General features: G+C 37.7%; 2 protein-coding genes across 2 annotated transcripts; one reads left to right on the top strand and one right to left on the bottom strand.

Annotated features, from left to right (window-relative positions):
• Positions 1 to 315: 315 nt before the first annotated feature.
• LOC144627932 (acid-sensing ion channel 2-like) lies at positions 316 to 7,133 on the top strand. Its single transcript, XM_078485991.1, has 8 exons — positions 316 to 369; positions 460 to 500; positions 1,674 to 1,949; positions 2,718 to 2,787; positions 3,948 to 4,132; positions 4,458 to 4,594; positions 5,179 to 5,342; positions 5,992 to 7,133. The coding sequence occupies exons 5-8, from the start codon at positions 3,987 to 3,989 to the stop codon at positions 6,202 to 6,204; spliced, it is 660 nt and encodes a 219-aa protein (XP_078342117.1). The 5' UTR covers positions 316 to 369; positions 460 to 500; positions 1,674 to 1,949; positions 2,718 to 2,787; positions 3,948 to 3,986; the 3' UTR covers positions 6,205 to 7,133.
• LOC144656304 (epithelial sodium channel subunit alpha-like) lies at positions 6,698 to 19,737 on the bottom strand. The gene is made up of 12 exons (XM_078516567.1): positions 19,445 to 19,737; positions 18,721 to 18,838; positions 18,047 to 18,353; positions 17,612 to 17,745; positions 17,039 to 17,202; positions 16,382 to 16,492; positions 14,217 to 14,331; positions 12,751 to 12,829; positions 12,214 to 12,271; positions 10,218 to 10,279; positions 9,090 to 9,165; positions 6,698 to 8,304 (listed from the first exon to the last, which is right to left on the bottom strand). The coding sequence occupies exons 1-12, from the start codon at positions 19,685 to 19,687 to the stop codon at positions 8,125 to 8,127; spliced, it is 1,647 nt and encodes a 548-aa protein (XP_078372693.1). The 5' UTR covers positions 19,688 to 19,737; the 3' UTR covers positions 6,698 to 8,124.
• Between the last annotated feature and the right edge of the window lie 172 nt (positions 19,738 to 19,909).

The following is a 19,909-nucleotide window of genomic DNA, read 5'->3' on the forward strand; positions in this document are numbered from 1 at the left end:
GTATAAATTTAATTAAAAATACGTTATTATTAAAAAAAAAAAAGGTAAAATATACATCGTGCTTTTTGACTGAGGTTTATTTCAAGTGCTAAGTATCTAAACTATTGAAGATTTCTTTAAGAAGAAAACAGGGATGGTTTCTTTAAAATAGGCAAGTTTTGCGTGTTATAAGCTGGGAAGCAACATATGTCACTGACAGTGGCCTATTCAAGATTGTTTATTCGTTCTTTGTGATTTTTCCAAATATTCACCAAAGGCACTAAAGTGGTCTTGCTACCATTATAAAAGTAATTTATATTTGGGCACAGTGCATAACACAATGTTGTTCGTTTCTTCAACGAGTTTACCTCAAACTATGACCACAAACAGGTAAATACCATGTAACTTCATTATAAGGTTTAGTATTGGACAATATATCTTGATCACCTCACTAATATTGAAGTGCTTAATCTGGCGCAGGTGATCTTCGCTGACTGCAGAGATCCGAAAAACATCGAAAGGTAAAGTGCAGAATAAGGTTATTTATAGAATTCAGTTCACTTTTTGCGAAAAAGAACTGTTAGGCAAAGACTTGGGAAAGAAGATGCTTTAACGATGTTCTATAAAAAAATTCCTAACCGATAACAAATTAAATTTTAATTGAGATACGCCATTCTCTATGAAATTGCGTTCCATCAATTTTTTGCGAAGAATATTTTATCAAAAAAAATAGTGACAACAGAACGTGAAAATGTGAGAAAACATGTGTCAACAGAAACCTCTGTCATCTTCAGTTAAATGATGTACAAAGCGTTAAAAGTTGAATAATAAGTAGACATGCAAAATGCTAATTGAGAAAAATAGTGACAACAGAACGTGAGGATGTTTTCTCCATAGCTCTTAGGCGTAGAAGTTTTTTTATGTCGAGTTTCGATCAACTCAACCATGTCTGGAAGTCACCAGTTCTTTCCTGTGCATGAAAAGTCTTCAACGAAACTGCATGCTGATGACAAAAAAAATCACTTTCACTTAGTCTGTGCGAACGTTTTGTAACTTACTGTAGCACCTGCACTTTCTGCATATCACAATGGGCAAATTCTGAAACGGACCTTTAAATTTTCCGACTATTTATCACGATGAATAGGGAAGTCTGGTTCAGAGTTTTAACCCAGCAACAACACTTCTTGGGGAGGCGCGGTGGCCTAATGGTTAGCGCGCTCGCCTCCGAGTCGAACGGCCCGGGTTCGAGGCTTGGCCGGGGCGCTGCGTTGTGTTCTTGGGCAAGACACTTTACTCTCACAGTGCCTCTCTCTACCCAGGTGTACGTAGCAATACTCCTAGTCGCTTAATGCTACGGAAACCGGGATAAGCTCCGGCCTGTATGGGCCACTAGGCTCGAAGCAGACTTTACCTTAATAACACTTCTTATCTGTGGTCTAGTTCGCAAAACAATTTTATGTTTCTCAACACATATACCTATAAACTGCCATAAAATCACATTATTGCAGGTCTGACCTCACATTTGACAGTGTCACTTATTTTAGTCAATTCTTTTATATTTAATGATTATATAGTCTTTATATCATAGCTGTAGCTATGTAGATCACATAAACCCCCGTTACGTTTAAGAGCTTAGTTTACAAAAAGCAATGTTAACTTCAAAGAAGTAATATATTTGTTGTTTTTTCTCCTAGTGAAATCAGAGCAATCTAAAAGAATTTGTTATGGATATGCAGAACGAAAAAATGAGTAACAATAAGTCTGCTTGCTCAATCGTCGAAGAATTTTGCAATGATACGTCCGCCCATGGATTGGGACGAATCGTGCCAGTGAAAAACCGGGCAAGAACGGTTAGCTGGAGTTTTCTTTTCGTGGTAGCAGTAGGGATGCTTTCATTTGAAGTATCTCTCCTGCTTTGTAAATATCAAAGTCGACCCCTTGCCACTCTAATAACAATGGAATCAAGCACGGTAAGATTTATGTCAGCATGATGTTATGTCAACCTGTTTTACTGTCCTTAACCAAAAAAATGAACCACCTTCCAGATAAACTTTCAAACGTGTTAATGTAGGGATTTTAAAAACCTCCAGTGGAGACAAAAAAATGGTTCGAAAAAATCGAGAGCTCGAGAAATCTGTTTTCCACTGAATTCCGTGTATGTTCAAATTCCTTGATTCTTTATCCATACCGGACATTTTCTTTCTTTTTTGCCTTACTCCATCTATTTTTTTCTCTCCTACTCTTTTTTATTTCCATCACCGAGGAAGGTTCGTAGACAAACTTTCAAAGAACGCCAAATTAAACCTCGATTGACCAGTGATTGGGATATCAACCTGAACATGAGTATTTTCTTCTTTTTAATTTTTCTCAAACTCATGAAATTAAAACAAAGGGAATTAAAACTTCGGTGGTCCCTGAATATGCGATTTAAATTAACATATATTTTTTTACGATTCTATTTCTTCGTTTTCTCCCTATGTAGTATATATAGCTTTAGTTTCGATTGAGAAGAGATATCAAATACTCGAGAGAGTGTTTCATCAAATTTCCAAACACCTCAAAGTTCGTCAAAACTAATCCGCTGCGCGTCGTATTTCAATTTTCTTCTCGATGTTTGGAATTGTACTATAATGAAACATTTCTCTCGTTTTTGATATATTTCATGAAAAAATGGAGTCCAAATAGCTTTATTTGTCTGTACTACTGGAATTGATATTTTGTTTATTTCTGTTCTACAGAGCTTGTTTTTTCCAGAAGTCACTATCTGCAATGTTAACATGATTAAAAGTTCGTTTATATACAACAGAAGTAAGCATTTAGTTAAGGAAGATGTCTTTATATTCTAAATATATATGACCATAAATGCTCCTGAGATCGGTCGGTTATTCGATTGGCATTTTCAGTTTTCAGCGTATAAAGACATAAAATCAACATTAGAGGTTTTATATTTTTTTTTTATAGTTTTATGTTTTATAATTGTTACAGGATAAAAATGCATGGATCGAGTGAAGTAAACTATTGGTTTTTTTTAACCTGCTTGCGAAAAATCAGTTGAAACGTATAGTCAACGTCATATTTTTATAGCCCACTGAAGAGAGTCCTGACAGCTGGGATTCTTAAACATGTTTATACTTTCCTAAAATTTTAAGTTTCGTCTGTATTAGTACTTTGTATAAGATGCGCGCATGTCCACTGAAGTGGCACATTGACAGTTTTCTTTACATTTGCAATAATAAAATAATAAATAATAATAAAATAAATGGGAATTTACAGTGGGATCTTCCACAAGGTGGCTCTTCTTGATCCCACTGATTCCAGATCGAATTGGAATTTGGAAGTGTTGGATTTTGTGGAGGGAGGAAAACCGGAGAACCCGAAGAAAAACCCTCGGAGCAAGGACGAAAACCAACAACAAACCCACATATGGCACCGGGCCGGAATCGAACCCGGGCCACATTGGTGGGTGGCGAGCGCTCTCACCACTGTGCCACCCCTGCTCCCCCTCAATAATAATGAGGTGACCACTGCGTTGAAATGTATGGAACAGAAATGTAGTTCTTGTAACACATGTAAAGAAACATTTGCAAATGCAAGAAAAAAGTAAAAGGTACCCATTTACCCACGTTACACGGAGGGCTCCCAGGAGCTCATTAGAAAGGGTACGTACATCGAAGATCAAATTGGAAATTTGAATGATGACTCTTTTGGAGGGAGGGAACCAGGGAAAAAACCCTCGGAGCAGGGACGAGAACCAACAACAAACTTGACCCAAATTTACGCCGGGTCAGGATTCGAACTTGAGCCACTTTGGCGGGAGGTGAGCGCGCTCACCACTGTACTATTCCTGCTCCCGTAAACGAGTGTTGTACTGTGGAAAACACTCGCATGCAAATTGAATCGAAGAAAAAATAGTACCCTTGTAAGTCCCCCGCTTGTTTTATCATTTTTTTGTTGTGTATTTTTTCAAGGTGATTTCGATTATTTATCAGAAGCAAGCTCTGAGTCCTATGACGGGCGGTACGACGCGGAATATTTCAAAAAAAGAGGAGATCTTGGCATACTTAGCAGCAGAAGATAACGAATATCTTTCTACGATGGGTCATCAGTTCGAGGACATGGTAAAGTCTTGTACTTTCAATGGACGCTCCTGTCGGTAGGTGTAAAAAAAATAAATGAATCTTTCATACAAATATTATATTAACTAGTTTCGTTAAGAAATGGTTTATGTTTTTTACTTTTTTTACCTCTTTCGCTTTGATAGTGTTGATCGTCTGTCTTTTTGTGAACATGTGCTCTTTTTTATAGACCGCTTGTTAATTATTCAACTGTGGAAACATCACTTGATTTTGTGTGAGTTTTGGAAAATTATCGAAAAATAATTATTATTGCAAAAATCGTAACAACCCTTCTACAATTAATATCTTGAAGGCAACAATGCACTAGTACTCTAATAAGCTGAAAATTACGTTTGTTTACAGAAACGAAAGATCGTGGTTCTGGACTAAGTTCTGGCATTACAAGTTTGGAAACTGTTTCATCTTTAACAGTGGTAGAAAACTGGCCAACGGAACCAAGCCGCGCGTTCTCAAATCGAGCAAGCCCGGACTGTCACATGGTAAAAGAAGCCAAACTTCAAATTAAATCTCATATTTTGATCATATTTGAATGGAAAAGGTGCGTTATTAATTTTAATCATCATCATCATCATCATCATCATCATCGTCGTCGTCGTCGTCGTCGTCGTCATCATCATCATCATCATCATCATCATCGTCATCGTCATCGTCATCGTCATCGTCATCGTCATCGTCATCGTCATCGTCATCGTCATCGTCATCATCAACATCAACGTCAACATCAACATCATCAACATCGTCATCAACATCAACATCATCATCACCATCATCGCTATACTATTTTTATTATTATTAACTTGATGAAAGAAGCTTCTAGCTGATGAAAAACTAACAACTGATCATCATCAATACGGCATTCAACACGCACATGTAATCCAGCGTTCCTTTGCATCATCATTAGGTTCAGCTAAAATGTATTGTTTGCAAGCCTAGCTGAGTCATGCAATTGGCTTCGCCAGTGTAACTTCTTTATATAACGACAAAAATTAATTAGGCCTTGTCAATAACAGAGGAACGAAGTAAAACTTCATCTAATTGTTATATTTTTAATTGGTGTCTTAAGGGTTAGCCATAGAGCTGAATATTGAACAAGATGAATACTTTGGAGAGCTGACTGAAGAAGCAGGAATCAGAATAGACATCTCCGATCAGGGAGAGATGCCATTTCCTCTAGAGAAAGGAATGAGTCCCGCTCCAGGATATGCCACAATGATTGGCCTTAAGAGGGTATATATAGTTAAAAAAGGCCCGTGGAGGGTATCGATTGATATATTTTTTTGAGTAAACCTTTTGAACATCTCTACCAGTTTGTTTAACCCTCGGACGTACAAGCAAACTCACACCCCCACCATCGTACAAGGGGGGGGGGGTGGGGGTGGATGGAACCCCTCCCCGGAGTTTTCGTTATATTAAGGCGTAGCGAAATTATTTTGAACTGAGAAGAAAGCCCTTAACTTACTCTAAAAGATGACATAATTTTAATTGGCTGTGACGTCATTAGAGCCGCCATCCTGGATCCGCCATCTTGGATTTCAACATTTTCTTAGAAAGTCTAAAAATAACGGAAATTGATGCAAAATCAAGCCAGAAGGCTTACGGAATGTAAAAATAAACACATTTTGCACTTCTGTGTTAAAAAACTGGAAAAATTAAGAAAAATGGTAAAAATGACGATTTTTGGCAAGACCTGCTTGCATTTATGACGTTGCCATGGCAACGTCAAATACCATGAACACATTTTTGACATATCAAAATTTCCGCAAAGGATGAATGAACAGCTACTGAAAGTTTCAGCATTGTAGAGTAAATCGTTTTTTCAAAATTTGGAAAAAACGTCCGAGGGTTAAAAATTAATTAGTGTTGCATTATGTTATAGATTTTGATAAAACGAGCAGATCCTGGGGGCACCTACCGATGTTCAAAAGAAACTTCAACGGATAAATATAACGTGTACACTAAAATGTTCAACACGACTTACTCCTTGACGGTAAGGAATCGGAAAACTGTTCATTTACTTGGAGTTACTGTTACTCGATTACTTAGGGCATCTCAGTTACACGATCCCGGGTTGAATCATCCCAACCGATAACTTTTCTTCAGTCAATCTTCTGTTAGCGTCTACACGAAAACCGCTTCCAACCCGGCTAGATAGATTGACAATATCCATGTGAAAAATTTGCATTCAGGTTCAAAACCAACCCAGAGTCGTGAAGACACCCCCACTCACCAACACACTAACCAGGCCACTCCGCACCACAGCACACAGACCGTGATGACGTTATATCTTATCCCCCTTCCAGTCATTTTACGTAACGAAATTCCCTATAAGATGGACACTTCTCTTAGACGGACAGTTAGAGCCAGTCCCAACGGTGTCCGTCTTAGAAAGAGTTTACTGTATTTTGTATTAGTAAACTTGAACAGAATTGGCGAATTTTATTATGCTGTATTTCGTGGAATTAGCTCGAAATATTTATCCAAATTAAAAATCATATCTTTTATAGGGGAGGGGGAACATTGGGTGCCTTATACGGCGCTCAGAATGGAAAAAACAAACAAAAACAAAAACAAAAAAGTTTTGTTTTTATAGTGTTTTATTTAAATGTTTATTTATATGTACATGGAATTTAAAATTATATCATCGATACAATCTACTGTGGGACTTCGGAAAAATCGAATTTCAGAGAGAAAAATTAAGGGGAAATTTAACATACTCTGATTTATTTCTCTATAAATAGCAATTCCGGCCTCGGGTCCCATTTTGAAGGGGACATTTTTACATACTCCGATTTATCTTTCTATAAATAACACTTCCGGCTTCATTTTGGATGCCGCTTCCGTCGACAAAACGACTCACCTGCTGAAGATTTTAAACCAGGCACCTCCTTCAACTCCCCCTAATTTTTCTTGTGAAAACAATCTAGATACATTTTTAGTTTACAGTTCTGGTTATTGTGTATATGGTTATGATTTTAATTGTAAAGGAAAACGATTAGGGAATAAAGCATTCCAAAATCACCGTTGCAATGGTTTTGCTATAATAATTACAAAAGTGTTTATTCCAACAGTGCCCCTCAGTACCCCGGTATATGTGCCACCTTTCTTATATTGTGCTCAGCAATGGGACTCTTGATTCGAGTACTTTGTATTTGTACGTAAGTGTTTTATAGAGCAGTTTTCAATTGAGTGTCGTAAAACCAAAACCAAAGTAATTACTCTGGCCAATCACAAAGGACGCAGACAATCCAGTGAACCAATCAAAACTCGAAGCAAATACATGTATCTAGCACGAAGCGCGGGAAAGCGTGCGCGAGCGAGTCGCGATTGGTTTTGTTTTTACTCCTGATTGGCTGAGAAAGTGGCGCGAGATTTTTAAGCCAATCACTATGCGTAGTAATGCAAAACCAAAGCAAACGCAATTTACTTTCGACACTCAAGTGAAAACTGCTCTATGATCAGATCCGATTAGTTTCTACTCAGTCCTGTTATGTTGAAGATAGAGCTGTGTAAACCAATAAGAGATGATTTTGGATATAGTGTACAGTGCATGTCATCAAATTGCACCATTGTGACTTTATACTGTTTACTAGTATTCCCTTGTCACTATATTTACCAAGTGAATAAATATGTCAGAAAAGTATTTAATGAAGAAGCGAGTTCTTTTCGTCATGTAAATGGCAATCGACAGTAAACCTCGATAAATAAGAGTGTTGCGGAGGGTTTTTGGTCAATAAAGCCCCATTCCTGGAATAAGCAACCTAACCAAAGAAAAGTACTTTATATAGTATCTTCTTTTTGCAAGTTAGTTTCAAACAAAAATCAAAGTGACTTTTTTAACAAAGGAAATTTTTTACGAGGACGTTAGCTTTGGAGACGCTTCTTTTAGTAATTTTCTAATGAGAAAAAAAATCACGGCCCAGCCTTATTATCAGGGTTTGGACTCGCTACTTTCGGGGTTTGCTATTTACAGACACTTTACGGTAGTTATTTGCCAAAAAGGCACAAACTGCTACTCGGCAAACTTTTCAACAGCAATAGTGGATGACTTGGCGTTCATTCCCTTCTTCAGTTTCCATCCCAGGGCGAGACATGTGAGTACAAGTAACTCAAAAATCTCTGCAACTGTCAAAACAGACACTCCTATCCAGAGACCCAATGATCCTCCAAGGTCAGACATAAAGTTGGGTAGCTGCAATTAAATAAGAAAATTAATCAGAATAAGAAAGGCAATAAGTGTGGTATATGTCACAAAATAGATTTTGCTACGTAACTTTAACTTAATTGAAATAAACGGTGAAACGAATTTTAAGAGTGCTTTAAAATAAGGTTAAAACAGTCGGACGTTTTTTGTGATAACCCCTTAATCATGATTAGTGTCTTGTAGATGTCTGAGAGCTTAAATGTTTGTCGTTGAGACATCTACAAACTAAACGTCTAACTGTTTTAATAATATTTCTAAGCACTCCTAGCATACGTTTCCCATTTTTGCCAAGGGAGGAGAGGTATCTCGTCCTTTCTTAATGTTATTTAGGGGTTATGTACGGCATTCTTGTTTTGTTTTGTTTTTTCTAAAACACCTACTGTTGGAATTGTTACATTTTCTTTAACAACTTAGCGCGGAGAGACGAAGCTGCAATATAGTTTTAAAGTGCACAGAAGTTAACTTATAATTTATTTTTGGAGGTCAAACATTTCACGCATGAGCGCTTTTGTTTGATTTGTTTTAAAACGTTTTCCAGTAGAACACAAAAAAAAACAAGAACCGTCAACAACAAACCAACCCTGCCAATATATCAGGTATATATATCCTATGAAAACATGGCCTTTTTCGACACTAGGCTGTTTTAATGAACTAGTTTTACTAAGGGATTTGTGCCAGAACAGTTTTGACCAAAGCCACTCTATTTATTAGATAAACCAAATTTTAAAAGCATCGTTTCTACTACGGACCCAGGAATAAAATGTACCACTTGCCTCATACGACAGCTCCTCTGAAATAACCTCATAATTTAGCTCTTCGAAAAATATGTCCACCTTGAGAACGTTGGCTCTAGAACACAACGAAGGCTACCTTGTTAGTTTTCTTGGGTTCGACTCATTATTATTATTATCATTATTATTATTACTAAATAAGTTTACGCTTTTGCAATATTGTAACAAATTTACAGTCATGCAAATAAAGCTTGTTGTTGTTGTTGTTGTTGTTGAACTCATGGAAACCATCTACTACTAAATGAACCTGACATATCACTTCCGATTTGTTATTTCGGTGATCCTTACGGATTCGACACCACCATAATGCGGATACTTTATATTGGGGACAATTCAGTCGGTCCCACACAAACCAGACTTCATGTAATCTGTGTTTCGGCTTTTTCCTTTTGTTCCTTCTTAATAATAACGTGAAAATTTCGTTCTGCATATTTCATGTTAAATTTTCCATAATTATTTGTTCACGTCAGTAGATTGTTGACCATCGTTTAGTGCGTGTGTTTTGTTTGGTTCCCTGAACCTCGTTCTTCCAGCATTTGGTAAGCCGTCTTTTTCATTGTTTGTTCTTCTATTTCGTTTATTTCTTCCGTTTTCTTCGGTTGCCATTAAAAAGGTTAAGTCTGTGTCCGAGCCAAGTGGCCCATACAGCCGGAGCTTATCCCCCCCCCCCCCTGGATGGGATGCTAGTCCATCGCAGGGTTACCCCCCAGCAGTAAATTCGAGAGGCACTGTGAGAGTAAAGTGTCTTGCCCAAGAACGCAACGCAGCACCCCGGTCAGGCCTCGAACCTGGGCTGTTCGACTCAGAGTTTAGCGCGCTAACCATTAGGCCACCTCGCCTCCCACACTCCCCAGTGCTGTGCTGTAATTGATTTTTATATCTTCCTAGGAATTTACTTGTTTCGGATAAAAGTTCGAATTCACTTACAGGGTAAGTTAAATGAGTTTGTGTGGCATGCTTAATGGAGCGGCCCTCTGCCTCTTCAATTTGTATCCCTATGATATGGACACTCAGCTCTACCTTTTTGGTGTCGGTAATAAAGAGGCTCGACTATTTGCACATGATAGCCAGAATTACACTGTATTCCTGTTCTCATTTTTTAGACATTACCTGAAGTTATCATTTCCATCTACTTCTTTGGTCCGTTTAGCCAGTTCCATTTTGTAATAATCCTGGTAGTCATAAGGAAAAGGATATAGGAGAATAAAATAGTTATTGATTATTAAACGGAAAGTGAAACGGCGAAACATCTTTATAAACCAATAGACCGTATTGGTATTCTCGGAATTGTACTGGACTAGCTTGCAATGGAGGCCAATGCGGGAAATCTTTTCAAATGATAATGACATGACGCTCATTTTAATGATATTCTCCCGCATTAGCCTCCATTGCAAGCTAGTTCTAGTCCAATAGCGAGAATAAGGTATATTTTATTGTCATAACAAAACACTTGCTTTAAATGACAGTTCAACTCCATTGATTCTTAGTTGATCATTCGATTCGTTCCAACCAATCAGATTATAATGTTGATTTTTCTCAGGCCATTCAGGTGCCGCCCCAGCGAGTAACACCGGGCCGACCATCAAACCGCCCAAAACAAAAGCAAAGTAGAACGATTTTTGTATAAACTTAAAATCGTGTTTTTATTAGAGTTCATCTTCTGTGTGACAGGCAAAAAGTTGAAATTAAAAGTTTGCTTTCCTGTTGAACTGTTTTTGTTTGCCTTCCTATATAATAGAGAATAGATAGTTCGATATGCCAATTAAGACTGCTGAAATATTCGCGCTTCAAAAAAAAATTTGTTTGCGTGCTTAAGGCCATCCCCTTTTTTCTCTGTTTAGCGTCGTCCGACCGACCCAGATTTTCGCGTTTTCACCAAAAAATGTTATACAGAAGGTTATGAAGGCAATGGCACATTATTTTAAATAATGGTTCATCCTTTTTACGCTGTTCTTGTTTGAGTTAAAACACGACGTCGATTTTTCCTTCCTCAATTGCCGCCATGTTGACTTTGTAACCATATCTTCTTGTTTCCAGGCTCCACAGATATTATGCTGAGGTACCGGGCCTCCTTGTTCCAGACTCCTTATCCACTTTTTTTTGTGTTTTGTTTTTTAATTCCGACCGGCCGACCCAAAATCAGAAAACACATACGACGATAAACGAAAAAAAGGGGATGGCCTAACCAAGCAAATTTTCTCTATTCGTTCGATTGTGGTATGCCTTCTGGTTGCGTGTGATAATTTCATGGTCAAATTCTAACCAGACTGAGCAAAACCAAACAAAAATTACAATCGTTGAAAATAGCACTTTAAAATGAAAGGTAGTCAGAAGTAAAGTTAAAGCAACGATAGGTTTAATTAGTTAAAACCAGGTGCAGAATTTAAAACAACACAAAAAGAGAGAAAGTTCTTGGGAAACTGAAAAGGGGTTTGAGAAGCAGAAATTCCACATTTCAGATTAAGTCGTTCGAATATGATTACGATTTTTACTTTTTACACATTTCTTTAATTCAGATCTTTGTTAATTAACATAAATTTTTTGTTTTTGCAACTGCCAAAAGAAGTAGCCTACGTGGTTTCAGAAAGCCCGCGTAAACATTTATGCTTACCGTGATGATTCGATTAAACGCCCCCTTCCGAATAAGCGCTCCCTTCGAATGTGTTTTTCTTAAAAAGCGCCCCTATTCCAATAAGCGCCCCCATTCTTAAACGCGCCCTTATTCTTAAAAGCGCTCCTATTGTGGATAACTGACCTTACTGAAGTCGTCGACGTCGATTGACTCATGAACATTCACCGTACCGTACATGTAGATATTTACTACTAAAATGAACAATTCTTGTAAAAGTAACTGAATTTTCAACAATTTGTTTCTGTTCCAGTTTATGTTATTGCTAGTTATTTTAAAATATATTAAAGTTTTGTTTTGAACATTTGGTTGTTTCACAAAAAATAAATAAGCGCCCTGTCTCGAATAAGCGCCCTCCCTTAAGGTTCCAAAAGTAAATAAGCGTCCCGGGCGCTAAATCGAATCATAACGGTACTTAATGTATTGTAATGAATATATTACAACACTGACTGTGAAATAGCTTTCAATCACACTGACCTCATAAGTCTTGGTGGGCCAAAGGGAATAAGACGTGGTAAGCTTGAAGGTGCTTTCTCTGCAAGAAATTTCAAGATAAACAAAAGCTCTCTTGTCAGCATCTATTATATCCTAATCACGATTTTATTTGTCGCGGGATGGTTTCCATGTTGGCTGAGAGACTTTCCTCCAAGTTGTTTGCCTTTTTTCTCGTGCTGTCTTAACATTAAGTGAGTCTCACTTATCGAAGAAATATTGCATGATACATTTTTCATTTACTGAAAAACTCGGAAAAAAATTCCCAGTTCCAGATGGGATTTGAACCCATGACCCTCCGTGATCTAGTCGGATGCTCTACCTCTGAGCTACTGGACTGCGCGATGCAGTTATGATTCATGTGCCTATCCTGATTTGACTATGTGACTTAATCCCTGTACTTTGTCCGACAGACGTTTATACTACATTATAATAGACTAGGCTAGACTAGACCAGTCTAGACTAGACCAGACCAGACTAGACTAGACTAGACTATATATAGGCTAGACTATATAAATATACCTGCAGGGTGGTGGACATGAATTGGAACAGCTCAATTTTCCATTCGTAAACCGATCCTTTACTTTTTTGAGGCACTTTTCTGCAATAGGAAGTTAAATTGTGCTCAAATGGTCAATTAGTTCCGTAAATGGCTATTGGAGTTGCTTCTTAGTGTTGCTATAATTCCACTAGTCTGCTTGTTTGTCCACTGACGTGAAAAAAGGTCAGGAGTTGGTTGATAATTGCGAGGTTCTGTTACCAAAATTCCAAATTCTTACAAATCCTCTTTGCATGCGGGATTAAACGAATTTTGCACAGTCATTACTCTTAAATTCGAATTAGTATACGTAATTGGACTACATGCTGTCCAATTTGGAAATAATTTGATGAAAAAAATTCCGAGGGCAGCCAAAATTGGACGAGGCCGTAGGCCGAGTCCAATTTGGCTGTCAGAGGAATTTTTTGAATCTAATTATTTCCAAAATTGGACAAGCATGTAGCCCGGTTACATATTAATTATATAGCTTGTAGTCAGTCAATCCAGCATAAACAATAAACTTATGTCCAGAACGGGAAAAACATTCAACAATAGTAGGCATAACACAGCACATGCAACTCACTCAGAGCATTGTCTTCACAAATAAAACTTAAACAAAACAGTGCAATTTTATTCACCTGAGTTTGCGAAGCTTGCTACAAAGTGAGTGAAAACACTGCATCAATCAATGAAAGTCGTAAACAAAGTGTCCGAAGAGCTTTACAACTTCTTGAATCTGACATACTCCTTTCCACTATCTCGTTCGTATTTCATCGCCGTCTTTTCTTTTCGAATTTCAGCAAAAAACGACAAAGAATTGCATCTAGCTCATGCCTCATGGCGATGAATATCTGACAGATTTCTTGCTTCGCTTCGCTGCATTTACGTTTACCCAAGTTTTGTACTATTGGAGGTGTTTTGCTCTTGGTTTTTGCTTCTTAGTGTAGCAAGCTCCTCTTCTGACAACGTAGAAAATTTCTCTTTGTTGTTTCTATTGCTGAAAAGCTCAAAAGGAATAGAAAAACGTAGCAAACTTGCTCCATAAAATTCCGCCATTGTCGACTCACAATGCGACCAGTTTACAGCGCTGACGCTATGCTTTGTGCTAATTGGCTAATATCCATCACATGTTGTGTTTTCTTCGATTTGATTGGCCGAGACGAAACTGTCCAATTTATCTTAAATTGGACAGATTGTGAATTTTACCAAAAAATCCTAATTGAAACTATCCAAATTTAATCCCAAATTGGACAGTTCCCAGAAATTAAGGAAAAATAGCTGTGCTGACAATATAGGATTTACTGACGGCTATATAATTAAAATAGAAACACCCCTCAATCCCGGAACCGATCCAATTGCTGGATCTGTAACTAAGATATCCCGATCGCGTTCAGCTCTGAGAAAAAAGAGCAAATACATTCAATGCGAAGGTCGTTTAAATAATGCTTACCAGTTGTTTTATTTACAATGTCACAGAGTGGGGTGTCCGCCGATCTTGGAAATTTATATTCCATGCATCCACACGATTTGAGTTGATTTGAAGCCCAACAAGATTTCTTGCATGCCTGCAAGGAAAAGTGGATAAAGACAGAACTAATTTACTCTGAAGAAGGTCATCGGTTTGTTTTTATTCAATATAGGTTTAACTCAGGGGGAGAGGGGATAGAAACGAGGTCTGGGACCGAACAGCAGTTTTTGGACGATGACGATGCCGTGGATTCAGTAATTGTAAAGGGGTCACAACTATGTGACAACTTTACAAATGTAAGTGCACTGTTAACGTTTTTATCCCAAAATTTCGTCATCGTCGTATAGATATAAAAACGCGAAATTTTGTAAAGTCGCGTTACTTTTTAACGCTTCAACGCACGTGGGGATCAAAAATGACGTAAAACAAAGAACGACCAAGTCAACCAACAACCTCGAAACAATAGCTCGATCTGACCGGCACGGGAAAAATCGATCGCCACGTTTTCATTTCCATTTCTGTAGTGGTTTGTGAAAAAAACAAACACCACATGCATATATTGACAACAAGAACCTTTCTGGAGACATTTTCGCTGCTTTTACTGCTATAAAAAAAGTAACCGAGCTCTCCCACTGGCTACCATGTTGTTGTCAGTTGTTGTTGACATTGGTCGTTTTCACACTAAAAGACGGACAAATCGTCTAGACGGACAAGTCGTCTGACAATTTGTTCGTCTAGTTTGAAAACAAGACGAAAATGTCGTCTTGATTTGGTCGTCTTTAATTCATATCAAGACGGACAAACAGACGATTTTAAAAGGAAAAGGGCCTGACACCAGCATTGGCTGCCTCCGGCTTGGCTAAATTGCATGTGGAAAAAAGCTGCAATCAGGTAAAAGCGTGCTTCCGTCTAACTGGTCTACTCAGAAAGCAGAATTATCTAAACCTTCAGCGCTCATACTGGCTTTGAACTTGTCACGAAGCGTCCCAAAGACACTCTCGCGTTTACAGTTTTTTTTATAGCCACCGTTTCTAAAGTAAGGGCCCTAACTCGATATCTAGTGTCATTTGAATACACTTGGCGATATATATTTTTTTCTTATCACATTTAACGCTCTCGCGAACAGGTCGTGGTTGCCGCCATTTTGATTTCCCACAAACCAATACGCTTTTTGCTAGTGCCACCTCCCTTTAAAGTTAAAAAACCCAGACCATTTGTTTGTCTAGTGAGAATTTAAGACGGCTTTTAGATGACTTGTCCGTCTAGACGACAAAGTCGTCCTCGATAAATTGTCTTCCTAGACGGCTAAATCGACGGACTTGTCGGACTAAGAGGACTTGTCCGTCTCAGACGATTTGTCCGTTTAGCCGATTAGTCCGTCTCTAGTGTGAAAACGGCCATTGTTTTGGCAAGTAAAGAATGAGAGGATCTGCTCGTGCGCCTTAGAGGCTTCCGCTGACTACCGCCTCGTTAATTGCCTTGCAAGCTGTGAGAACGTCGCTCAGAATTCATATGAGAGAATGTATGGGAAAATGCTTTTCCCACTTGCCTTAAATGAAAGCTTTATTTCTGGGCAAACTTTTTTTATTGTTAAAAGTAAGATTAAAAAGTCTCCTAACGTTGCCGTATGAAGATCAGAGCTATCTGGACACCCAAAAAGAAATAGTACATTACAAGTATACAGCAGTTGTTTTGTTATAATTAATTTAATTTTTGTATGTTAAGAAAATATATAAAATACTTCAACTTCACAAAGTATTTCCGTTGCTAGCGTGTTTTTTATAATGTGGTAATTTTCTAATTACAACGGAAGTATGAACGATTCTCTTCTCTGGGTTTTGACTTTTACGGTTTGTACTAGCTAAATAAAATATAATTTTTAATACTTTTTTAACGTGCTTTTTTACACTTACGGAAAACGAAACGAAACAACCTTCCTAAGGTTTTCCATTTGACAGTAGATAATTTTACCCGGGGACAAGGAACTACGCACACTGTAAAAAATTTATGTTTATTCAAGTAGACTTGAAATGTATCTAATAGAAGACATTAGCTTCAAGTTAAAACAAAAAAATGCCAGTTAGAAAAACATGTGACCAAATGTGACCGAGCACCTCAGTCTTAAAATATACAACCAATACACTTACAGTTGTTGAATAGTTAACTGTCATCGTCTGATTGTATATGTTGGTCTCATCGGATGTAGAATGATTCACGCACGTATTTCTTGAAAACGGATCCCTTCGATTGATGACAACCTTGTAGAATAAAACATCACAAATATTACATAGTTATTAGTTTCGCTTTAATATGAAGTTTTTCATGATGATCCTTTATATGTAAAACGTTCTGTGGAAATCTAATGAATAATGACGGGAAAATTTAATGCGAGAAATTTTGCCGGAAGTGAGGTCGAGTGAGACGTGAAGACGTCTAATGCTGTTTACTCGAAAAATATTTTTCGACGATAGAGACAACATTAAAGAGTTACAACTCAAAGGAATTGCGTCCAATATAAGTCAAATTTGAAGAGGAAGAATAACACGTTACCGAATTACAAATCCCAGACCAAAAGAAGAGACTGTTTTACAACAGTTACCGATTAGTTTGCAGAAGTTGGACTAATTTCAAATGATTTAGAACTATGTATTACCCATGATGACAGCCTATCTAATTTATTTTAAAAAGCAATGTTAATTTTATACGTTTATAGCTGTAGATAAATTTATAAGATTTTGAATTGTATCGTAGAACTAAAGCCTCTAACCCATTTGGAAACCCGTTAAACTCTAAAAAAGACCAACCTTTCGCATTCCAATGGATGTTTCATATCCTGGCGCAAGGCTCAGACCCTTGTCGAGAGGAAAGGGCATTTCTCCTTGGTCTGAGATGTCAATTCTTACTCCTGTGCTTTGTGTCAAAGCTCCAATGTATTGATCTTGTTCAATGTTTAGTTCAAGACTTAATCCTGAAAAGGATGAGGAAGAAATTTTGCAATGTTGCCAAAGAAAAGAAAAGGAAAGAATGCACAAGATTCGGTACGGGGATCGAGAAGGTCAAACAGTTGTCCTTGACACGGAGAGCTGTTTAACCAGCGTTAACCTTCTCGGGTCGCGTCAATATGGTATTGTTGGACAACTCAGGCTTGGCACCAAAAGACAATAAACAAAATAAGCTGGAGATGAAATACATGTTGCTGGTTTAGAAATAGCTGTCAAAAGCATGTTTTAGTAACCCACTCTAATCATTGAACCCAAACCAAAAATCAAACCCTGAATGTTACACCAGCTGAAATTTTTCGTTCAGTTTTTTGCCTATTCTTTGAGCGTCTTAATTTTTCTTTCAAAATGATCACACCACATAAAATAATGACTAACCATAAGATGGACCCGGCTCATTTGATTTCAATATCTTGGTATTCTTTCCTTTTTCTGTAGTTCCTCCATTGAAAACGTAGCAGTTCCCGTATGCAAAATGCCAGAAATGGCTCCAGAAAGCACTGGAATAATTCCTGGATGGAAAAATAAAGATAGCAGTTATTGTCGATTAAACGATATAATACGGTGGAACACGGATCACACTAACATTCCCACATTAACCTGGCTGCTGTATTACTGAATTTAGATGTATTACCGAAGTGGTAATGAAATGACTGATTTTGTTTTTTACATTGCTGTAATATAAGTAAATTTTAAAATATTTTGTTATTGGTGTCAATACATTTACTGCAACTGGAAATTTTTTGAACCACCAAAAGACAGTTATGAATCATCATTAGTATTACAATTGATTGTAAAAATAACTTTACTTACGCGCAATACGCTCCTCGAAAGGTACAATAAACAACAAAGTCTTCAAACTGATGGCCTATTTGTCTCAGCAAGCTAGCATCTTGCTGCGCAATTATTGCCCTCAGGTATTCTCTGTCTTTAAACTCTCCTTCCGTCTGTTCCTCTGATTCCATTCCTTCATCGCCTCCTTCTCCTACATTCTCGCCTTCTTCTCCATCTAAACCTTGTCCTCCATCTTCTTCTCCTTGATATTCTTCTTCTTCATCTTCTTCTGTTAACTCCTCCAGCGGATCCGTACTCGATTGAGGCCCTTCACGACCAGACGATGCTGAAAATTAAATAGGTCATTTCCGAGTTACCCTTTGCCTCTGTTTTAAAACGAGTCTACGTGCGAAAACATTCATATGAAAATGAGTTTCACCTAAAGGTCCATTTTCATGCAAATCAAACTCATTTTCATTTGAATGGTTTCGCACGTAGACTCGATTTGGGACAGAGGCAAAGGGTAACTCGGAAATGGCCTATTGGGCGCGGTGTATTGTGAAACATAACAAATGTACTAGCATAATAGCATTCCCAAAAAGATCCACAAAGTGGGATTTGACATACTGAGACAACCTTTTGCAACTATAACATTTAACATATGTATTGGCATTTGTACTGGTGTCGATTTTGTAAGGGATATCTAAACTTACAGTTCATTGTAGATCTTTCCTCAATCTCACGTCTCAGTGATTCTGAAAAGAACCTTTCCACTTCATCGGCTCTCAAAGCATTCATGCCACAAATTGTTATTGCAGGGAAAAATAAACTCTGAAGACAAAATAAGGCATATTAGCAATTGTTTAGTCTCATGTGTTTTTGTAGTGCCACTTTCTATTAGTTCTATGACGCTTTAATAGAGATGATTTAAAAAACAATACCTACTGTTGATACAAAATTTTAAAACATGTAAGGCTACATCTTTTGTTCTTTTGCCTCTGGCATTGTTGAGGCATTTGCTGATTGCTGACTGGTAAAAAGCTTTAGGATGTAATTACAAACGAACCCCTTTAATACTGACATCAAAAAGACAGGGAAGAGGATCCGTTTTATGGAGGTGTCCGCTATCGAAGACAAATAGCTTCCAAACGATTAATAACCGGGAAGAGAAAGGATGATCTTCTTTGACCATACTTAGATTTTTGCTTGGAAGCCAATTTTCATGTTGACATAATGCTAATGAATTGGTGTTTATCGTGAAACTCCTTCTGGTCAAAATTTTAAGAAAACAATAACAAAAAGAGCTAGAAAGACGAGCAGACACCCATACACACACAAAACAATTCCGACAAAATATGCGTTTAAAATATGTTCCATGGTTGCAGAGTAAAATCCCCTAAAGAAAAAGGGTAAAAAGGAAATTCATTCGCTCATTACCGTGTCATGCTCTATTGCTACATGAGTAGAGAGCGGTCGATTCTGGTAAAGTCTGTACAGAGTGTGCACCTGCCATGTTAAAACAGCCAGCGTAGCCATTATTGAAATAATCCAGAAGATTTTCCTGGTCCACTGGCGAGATGCTACAATTCTTCCCGCTCCATGCATTGTAGTGTACCCCAAAAAATTGCGAAGCAAAAAGGATACAGAGTGGCGGTCTTCTTGCTCTGCAACGTTTGCCATTTTCACTTGTCCTTTTAAAAAAAACAGACGTCGATCTCTACGAAGCGAAAGCTCTTTAGGTCTTTTGGATTTGTGGATTTGACACTGGAATAAATGGAAACTACTTCAAAAAATATAATTTTACAACCCCTGATTGGTTGTTTTGAGCTGTAAGCTTTATTAATTCAAATTTATGATACGGTGCTGATCTTGCAGTTGCAAATATTTTTGCTGATCTTATTA

This window comes from Oculina patagonica, chromosome 1 (genome assembly GCF_052425735.1).
Source record: "Oculina patagonica isolate OP01 chromosome 1, crgOcupat, whole genome shotgun sequence".
NCBI classification, from domain to species: Eukaryota; Metazoa; Cnidaria; class Anthozoa; order Scleractinia; family Oculinidae; genus Oculina; species Oculina patagonica.

Excerpts from the sequence above, each read along its gene's own strand:
- LOC144627932 (XM_078485991.1), top strand. The coding sequence starts at position 3,987 with ATGACGGGCGGTACGACGCGGAATATTTCAAAAAAAGAGGAGATCTTG. Across the intron at positions 4,595-5,178 it reads CAAGCCCGGACTGTCACATG|GGTTAGCCATAGAGCTGAAT; the intron begins GTAAAAGAAGCC and ends TGGTGTCTTAAG. Across the intron at positions 5,343-5,991 it reads CAATGATTGGCCTTAAGAGG|ATTTTGATAAAACGAGCAGA; the intron begins GTATATATAGTT and ends ATTATGTTATAG.
- LOC144656304 (XM_078516567.1), bottom strand. The coding sequence starts at position 19,687 with ATGGCAAACGTTGCAGAGCAAGAAGACCGCCACTCTGTATCCTTTTTG. Across the intron at positions 10,280-12,213 it reads GGCCCACCAAGACTTATGAG|GATTATTACAAAATGGAACT; the intron begins GTCAGTGTGATT and ends TATGACTACCAG. Across the intron at positions 9,166-10,217 it reads GATGGAAATGATAACTTCAG|AGCCAACGTTCTCAAGGTGG; the intron begins GTAATGTCTAAA and ends GTTGTGTTCTAG.